This window comes from Myotis nattereri (assembly GCF_964212035.1).
Source record: "Myotis nattereri genome assembly, chromosome: 12".
Taxonomy (NCBI): domain Eukaryota; kingdom Metazoa; phylum Chordata; class Mammalia; order Chiroptera; family Vespertilionidae; genus Myotis; species Myotis nattereri.
This window is the reverse complement of record NC_138087.1, coordinates 77,512,478-77,521,030: the sequence shown is the minus strand read 5'-3', so window position 1 is coordinate 77,521,030 and position 8,553 is coordinate 77,512,478. Positions and strand designations below refer to the sequence as shown.

The following is an 8,553-nucleotide window of genomic DNA, read 5'->3' as shown; positions in this document are numbered from 1 at the left end:
TATTTTATTGATTTTTTACAGAGAGGAAGGGAGAGGGGTAGAAAGTTAGAAACATTGATGAGAGAGAAACATCAATCAGCTGCCTCCTGCATACCCCCTACTGGGGATGTGCCCGCAACCAAGGTACATGCCCTTGACCAGAATCGAATCCGGGACCCTTCAGTCCGCAGGCCGACGCTCTATCCACTGGGCCAAACCGGTTAGGGCATGTCCCCTTCTTTTGAGCAAAGCTAAAGTGGGGTGCTGGCCTGGCTGTAGTGGGTTCCATCTCCAGTTAGGGTGTGTATGAAAGGAACTGATTGATGTTTCTCTCTCTCTCTCTCTCTCTCTCTCTCTCTCTCTCTCTCTCTCTCTCTCTCTTCTCTCTCTCAAAAGCAATAAACATATCCTCATGTTACTGTAAAAACACCTTTAAAAAAATAAATAAATAATGTGAGGTGCCAATCGGTGACACTCCCTCGGTGAGGTCAGGCTGCCCTGAAATGACCCCTTCGGTTCCCAGGGACGAGAATGCAGGCGGTTTTGAACTTGTGTTTTGAACTTCTGTCTTGCCAGGTGATAAATATTTTCAGGGAACTTTGCCCTGGATGTGATCAAACAGACTGCACACTACAAGGTCAGAGTTCCCCCGGGCGGCCTGCTTTCCGCAGGCCCTGAGAAATGTCACTCTCTATCCACATCTCACAACCAGTTGGCTTCTTACTGACTTGGGGGGAGGAGGGGTCTCACTCCATACTCCTGGGAGGATTGCTGCCAGAGAAAACACTCTCTTCTCTAAGGGGCGCTGGGAGAATCTACTCTGTGGCCTGACTTCCCAGCGAGGCCCTCCAGGGGTAGCCTCCTAGCTGCTGGGCTCATCTCTGAGTGGACACTGCCCCCTTGGGGCAGCCTCTCACCATGACATCTGGGAGAAGGGAATCGCAAAAGAAGGAAATGGTCCCAGATGCTGCTTTCCTTCCAAGCGTCCTATTCAGTGCCTTAAAATTGGACCCTGACCTGGCTGGTTTGGCTCAGCGGATAGAGTGTCGGTCTGTGGACTGAAGGCTCTTGGGTTCGAGTCCAGTCAAGGGCATATGCCCGGGTTGCGGGCTTGATCCCCAGTGTGGGGTATGCAAGAGGCAGCCAATCAATGATTCTCTCTCATCATTGATGTTTCTATCTCTCTCTCTCCCTTCCTCTCTGAAATCAATAACAATATATTTAAAAAATATTAAAATTGGCTCCTAATGCAAAAGTCTTTGGAGCACTGGCAGTGTATTCGTCCTCAGCTCCAGAAGCTGGAATCTACCCAAGTGCCTTTGTTGCCTTCCAGAAGAAATGCAACTCAGGGCGACTGCCAGAAAGCAAGGCCACAGCCACAAGAGGGGGACTCCAGCTCATCTAATTTGTAAAGACGCGAGGGGCTTAGGGAACAAGTGACAAGTATCCTTGCTTTCTAGTAACATGTGGAATTAGGGTTGAGGGTAAGATTAGAGTTAAGCAAAATAACTGGTATAGAGTTAAGGGACAGGAGGAAAGATATCTTGCTATAAGTTTTTATTTTTATTTGGTTAATCCTCACTCGAGGATATTTTCCCATTGATTTTTAGAGAGAGTGGAAGGAAGGGAGAGAGAGAGAGAGAGAGGAGGGAGAGAGAGAGAGAGAGAGAGAGAGAGAGAGAGAGAGAGAGAAAGAAACATCGATGTAAAGTTTGATGCCAAAAAGGGGATGGGAGAAATAAAGAAAGCAAGCATCAGTTACAGTGAGGCCAGGACTAATTAAGCCAGGCTGAGAACTCAGGAGTTAAGAGGTGCTGTGGTGGGGGGGGTGGAGGTGTGGGTCCCACAGCTTCTGTATTGCCAACAGAATGGTGACTTTGAGTGCTGCATAGAAATATGGGGGAAAAAGAAAAAAGTCAATAATCCTGCTACTTAAATAAGCATGATTACTATTTTGGTGCATTCCCTCCGTTACTTTTTCCTACATGTCTTTATTGGATTAAAATGTTTATTTATTGATTGATTTGGAAAGAGAGAACGAGAGAGAGAAAGAGAAGATATGTTTCACTTATTTATGCATCATTGGTTGCTTCCTGTATGTGCTCTGACTGGGGATGGAACCCCAAACCTTGGCGTGTTGGGACAATGCTCTACCCACCTGAGCTACCTGCCCGGGCTCTTTACTGGACTTTCTAAATCCTAAGAGTTAAATCATCCAGCATGTGAGTTGCAGGAAATGAAACTGCACCCACTCCCTATTGCTCACAACGCAGAGCGGCGCTGGATTGTGTTTGGGCCCCTTTTCTAATCACTCTCCCCCTGCACTCAGTCCTTTCGTGCCCTGGACCCAAGTTCTCTGCTTCCGGGACTTTGCAAATGCCACGTCCCCCCTGGAATGACCTCCCGCATCCCTGTCTGGCTGCCTCCTTCTAACAGCAGGCATTGATGTCTCTTCTCCCGGGAAGTTTCTCCATGTCCCAGGTTGGGTGCCACTCAAATGTGCTCCCGGAACCCCTTTTATCAAACACGTCATTGTTTCTTCGTTCCCTGACCTCCTGCTGGCAGGTGAGCAGAGACCGAGAGATCGTGGCTCCCTGCTCCTGGGAGCAATTTAATTGACTTGAAATTTTTTTTTTAAATATATTTTCCTTGATTGGTTGGTTTTTAGAAACTATTCTTACTTCACTTCATGCCAGCCTGTCCCCAAGGGCTGCTGTTACATCTGAACTCTTATGTGAATGCCCAGACGACAGGGCCAGAGCGGCAGCTGGAACAGTCAGAACTCTTAGCAGGTCTGGTGCGAAAGCCTGTCGTTCTGGATTGCACGGAGCACTTGCGACACTCCAGTTTCACCTGCCAGGGATAGCTGGTCACGGTAAGCGACACCCAGTGAGGAAGTGACAGCTCACCCTCGCTTGGCAGAGGTTACAGTTAGGGATCGGAACCCTCATTCTGCAGATCAGCTTACAAGGTAAGAAATCTTCTCAATGTTGCTATTTCACTCTCAGCTCTCACTTGCTTGTCCCCAACCCAGAAAGGCAGCATTGCAAACCAGCTTCAGAGTTAGACTTGGGCTCGAATCCCTGTTCTGCTCCTCACTGGCTGTGTGACCTTGGGCAAGTCACTTTGCCTCTCTGAGCCTCAATTTCCTCATCTGAAAAGTGGGGACAGCAAAACTAAATCCTCATAGGATGGGTTTTAGCATCTGAGATAATGGACATAAAGCACTTAGCACAGTGCCCGGCTCACATAAGATTGTTCCAACAAAGGCAGGCTGGCTCCCAGGTGAGACGGGCTATCAGAGGAGGGGGACAGTATCCAGACTCACATCAAGATTATCTACATGTTTATTTACAAATAGGACAACGTACATACATGCACAGGTGTCACTGGGCCACTCGGGAGTCCTGGAGCTGGAAACACACCTTCTGCTTCCCTGGGCTCCCTCCTGCCTCGGGCGGGCTCACTGGAAAAGGGCTGCTGACACGTGCTTGCTGGAAAGCCTGGAGGTGCGCTGCTTGGGCGCTCACACTTCTCATGGCCACATCGCCCGTCCCAGTGGCCGTGGACAAGGCGCTGGGAGCCTCCGCTCAGTCACTCATGTCCAGGCCAAATTCTGGATACAACTCTTTGGTGGCAACACCTCGGATCACGGCTGAAAGGAAGGATAAATGTCCAGTGGGAGAATGGCCACATCCCTGACCACCCAGCCCCCACTCCTGCACCTTCTTCCTGCTACCCCAGTTGCCAAGATAACCCCCTGCTTGGCCATCCCAAACTAGGCTCACTGAACCCTTACCCCACTTTGCAGAGGAGCCAAACAAAGCTCCCCTCCAATCTCTTCTCCACCCAGAGCAGCTGGAGCCATCTGCTGAGAATGGAAATGCACATTTGCGTCTATGCAGCACCTGCTGCAAACCCGCCTGCTGCAAACCCGGCCTCCTTAGCCTGGCCCCGCTGCCTGCCCTGGCCATTTGGTGACATTCCTCCTGCTCCCTCAAAGGCCCTCTTTCCTCCCATGGGATGGGCTCACCCTCAGAGGCCTCCCCTGACCTCCCCTCGCCCCCACTTGCCACCTGTTCCTGCCTCTCCATCTCTGCCCTTTGATTCATTCCTTCATGGCACTTAACACGTTTTATAATTCCTTTGTGTTCCTTAGTTAGTGACCATTCCCCTCCCCACCAACATGGACGGACACGGAAGTCACATGAAAACAGAGCCTTTCATGTGTGCACTTCTCCGAAGTGTCCCCATGCCTGTAGAGCAGCACAGGGCAGGTGCTCAGTAAACACTCACTGAGCAAGCGACAGCGGACAGGCCACCTGCTCGAGCTCCTGGGACCTAAAGGACAGGCCTCAAGCTGGGGTCCATCTAGCAAGCACATGTCCTAACCACTAGGCACAGTCACCTTGCATTGCTTTCTCCCTGCCCTGCTCATCCTCCTCTTCACCATCGATAATTCCCTCATCCTGTTTCTCTTTCCCCTCGTTTGGGACCCATTCCTGACTGAAACAGAGAAGCCCTCCCTGGGGCAGGGGCATTCAGGGAGCGGGGCAGCTGAGAAGGACGGGAGGGTTGGCAAGTTAGAATGCCCAGGAGATGGCCATGGCCGGGTAGCTCAGTTGGTTAAGTGTCACCCTGATATGCCAAGGTTGCAGGTTTGATCCCAGCTCAGGGAACATACAAGAATCACCCATGAATACATAAATAAGTGGAACAACAAATCGATTTATTTTTTTCTCCCCCCCCCCGCCCCCCTCCCCCCGCTTTCTCTCTCTCAAAACAATCAGTCAATCAATAAAAATTTTAAAAGAAAAAAACAAACAAACAGTAGCCCAGGAGGAAAATCCAACCACTGATGGGGAGCAGGGACTCCTTCTAAGCCTGTTTGCTCCCTGGAGCCCGCCGCTCACCTAGTTTGCCCAGCAGCATCTGGCCCACATCTTTGATGTCGTTATATTCGTGGAGCTGGGAGATGTGGTCCTCCAGCTCATCCACACTGTAGCCTCTGGGGGGAGGGATGGAGAAAGAGAAAGCTGATGAGGACCCAAGGTTCAGGGAGTAACATCTATTTAACAAATGTTCACAAAGGGCCTACCAGGTGCTCAGCACTGCGACAGAGAGAAGGCAGGATAGACCCTGCCCACTAAAGCTGACAGTAACGGGATGCGTCCCTGGCAAAGGCTCCCTGTACCAACCACACTGGTCCTGTGTGACCCTGGCCACGGCTGAGGGATTCACCGATGGGCACATGGGTGCTAGTCAGAAACCCCTCCAGTGTGAAACGCACTTTCAACAGCTGCTCAGCCTGCGCCGTGCGGCTGGAGCAAGGGGCTGGGAAACTCAGGAGCTGCGGAAGAACCAGCTTCCCCCGGGCACTGAAAACCCCGCTTGCAGGGAGGAAAGCAGGCTGGGTGCAGACGAAGCGGAGGCAGATAATGTGGGCCCCGAGAGAGGCTGCTGAGGCAGCCTGACTCTAGCGGAGCAGTTCTGTCTTTATGCTGAGCAGGAATGACTGGGCTGCAGTCACTGGGCAAGTTAAGTCCAGCGAGGAACCCAACCAGACTTACTCGGATATTAACTGGGAGATCTCCTTGTCCAGCACGTCCCTCTTCTCCTTCAGCTTCTGAATGTCAAGGTGCGGAGAATCCTCGCGGGCCCCATCAGCCTGGCCACCCTTGGAAGATGGCCGCTGAGTGGCACAAATAGCCATTAGCTGGACTGGCCGTTTCCACATTCAGAACCAGAAGTTGTCCCCCGGCAGCCACTCCCTGCTTCTGCTTGGTAATAGCCACCACCCAACCCCAAAGATGACCACATTTCCCAGCTTCCCTTGCAAGTAGATGTGGCCCTATAACTGAGTCTGGTAAGTGGAACTTAATCAGAAAAGGTGTATGCTACGCCTGGGAACTGGCCTTCCTCCTTCCTGCCAGCTGAATGTGGAAGTAACATGGAGTGAACAGCATCTTGGATGATGAGGTAGAAGCCACGTTGAAGATGTGGTGGAATAAGACAGAGGCCTGGGTCCCTGAAGACTGTTTAAGCCACCACTATTTTGGGTTTTCTTTCACTCCCAGCCAAACCCAATTCTAACCAAAGGGCCTATCCTGGCCTCAGGTCTATGTGGATTCTTCTCTCTAGTTGGCGAAGTCACTGGGTTTATAATCTCTTAGATAACAGAGTCTACAGTCTGTGGCTGTAGTCCATCTTTGCCTTTCTGCTTCCAAAGGCTGCACAGGCCAGTGCCTGGTGCACTGTTTATCTCCAGGAAACGGGTGTTGGATCAACGGTCTACACATGATGGAGAAAGAGACCAAGGAAGATGTGGTTCCTATTCTTAGGACGGGCAGTCACCAAAGAGTGAGTAGGCACCATCTTCCAGGCACTGGCAAGGCTCCCGGGGTTCAGCGATTGAGAAGACAGCAACCCTGACCCTCTGCTTTCATGGAACAGATAGCCTCGTCCCAAACAGAAAACTCCCAACCATTAGTTCTTCCTCCAGAGATCTTCACTCAAGGTCCTACTCACAGGTCACGCTTCATCATAAAGGGCTTCTCTCACCACTCATTTCAACGGTCTCTCCTCGCCTGACCGGTGTGGCTCAGTGGTTGAGCGTCAACTTATGACCCAGGAGGTCACAGTTCGATTCGCAGTCAGGGCACATGGCCGGGTTGCAGGCTCGATCCCCAGGAGGGGTTGTGCCGGAGGCAACTGATCAATGATTCTGTCTCATCATTAATGTTTCTATCTCTCTCTTCCTCTCTGAAATCAATAAAAATATATCTTAAAAAATAAATGGCCTCTCCTCAACCACTCACTATCCCTTTGTCCTGATGTTTTATGACATCTGACAAGTCATGCCTTTCAGTGATAATACTAGAGGTCTGGTACACAAAATTCGTGCACTGGAGGGTCCCTCAGCCCAGCCTGTGCCCTCTCGCTGTCTGGGAGCCCTCTCTCCTTACCGCCCGCCTGCTCACTGCTCCTTATTGCTCAGCTCGCTGCTCCTTAGCTCTGCCTCAGAGGCAGGAGAGAGGCTCCGGCCACCACCACTGTGCTCACCAGCCCTTGGCCCGGCTTCTGGCTGAGAGGCGCACCCCCTATGGGGGTGCACTGACCACCAGGGAGCAGCTCCTGCACTGAGCGTCTGCCCCCTGGTGGTCAGTGCACATCACAGCGACCGGTTGTTCTGGTCATTCCACAGCAATAGTCGCTTAGGCTTTTAGTGTATAGATTATTTTCACTGTTGGCCTTACATCACTAGAGTGTAAACGCCACGAGGGCAAGGACTTTGTTATGCTTACTGCCGAATGCACTGCGTCTACAACAACCATACCTGGCACATCGTAGGCACGCCATACCACTGGCCAAATGAACGAGCGAATGACAAATTAGTAATCAACTAACCACAAGGTGGGAAAGTGCGTGGAAGCTGAAGTACAGTGTGCTAAGGGGATGTCCAACACGGTCGCTGGATTGAGCCAGAAGTGGGGGCGAGGCTGCTCTGGGGAAACTCAATTGTCAAGGATGTGTAGGCATCAGCTTGGCAAAAAGCTGGAAGAAGAGCATCCCAGAGGGAGGACAGAGCATCCAAATGCCCTGAGACAGGAGAGCCGGCCCGTGTGAGGGGCCCGAGTGGCTTACGTGTGGGTAGGGGGGGGTGGGGGGGGAGGGGACGGTGGTGTGGAAAAGGAGCCACCATCCATCCGGCTGTGTCAGGGACGGGGAGAGACAGAGCCCGCTTGGGTGCCCCTGACAAGGACAGCACATGCCTCTTGTCTGCAGCCTGGAGGGCACGAGGGAAAGGGGAAGGACCGGGAGATGACCTGGAGTTTCTCCGCAGAACCAGCGGGCTGGGGGGAGGCCTTCCGGGGGGCCGGGAGAGCAGGGCCTTACCGGGCGGAGGGCGAGAGTGTGGGGCCGGGGCTCAGGCATACTCACAGGGGATCGGAAGGCCCCGCGGCAACTTTTGGAAAGTCCTGGCTGCGTCCTGGAGAGGAATCCGGGGGAGACATGGCTGACTGGAACAAGGATGCGCTCCGGGAAGAAGGGGTACTGTGGGGTGTGGGAGGAGCGACGGGGCAGATACGCTCCCGGGGTCAGGGGAGAGATCCCCGAGGAAGGGGAGATCCCGAGAGGATGGCGGGTGCGGAGGGGCTGGTGGGGGTCTGTGGAAAGTGGGGAGTCGGGAAAGGGATGTGAAGGGATGAGCTTATCCCCTGCTGTCCGCTCCTAGCCCACCTCCTGAGTCCTGGGGTCCGGGGCCCCCGTTGAGGGGGGGTCTGCAGTGCAGGAGGGTCCAGGTCGGGGGCCGGAGAGCGGCCACTCAGGTCCGCCAGGTAAGCAAGGTCCTGCGACGGAGACCGGGAACCGCCACACAGAGAGCTGCGCGCGCACCCGGCGAGGTCGGGCCCCGCCCCCCCCGAGGTGGGCGGAGACAGATTTCATTGTGACTCCGCCTGTTCCTCCCGGCCGGAGGCGGCCTGGCCACGCCCCCTTCGCTTTCATCTTTCTCATAGACCAGTGATATTGAAGCACTAAGGCCACGCCCACGCAGCTGCTGCCTATAATCGC

At 53.1% G+C, this 8,553-nt stretch overlaps 1 protein-coding gene across 1 annotated transcript; it reads right to left on the bottom strand.

The window, feature by feature from the left end:
* Positions 1–3,309: 3,309 nt before the first annotated feature.
* SWI5 (SWI5 homologous recombination repair protein) lies at positions 3,310–8,399 on the bottom strand (the record flags this gene model as incomplete). Its single annotated transcript, XM_081103172.1, has 5 exons — positions 3,310–3,634; positions 4,893–4,987; positions 5,550–5,671; positions 7,921–7,969; positions 8,221–8,399. Coding segments are annotated over 5 exons (510 nt in total), but the record flags the coding sequence as incomplete, so codon positions are not given.
* Positions 8,400–8,553: the final 154 nt, after the last annotated feature.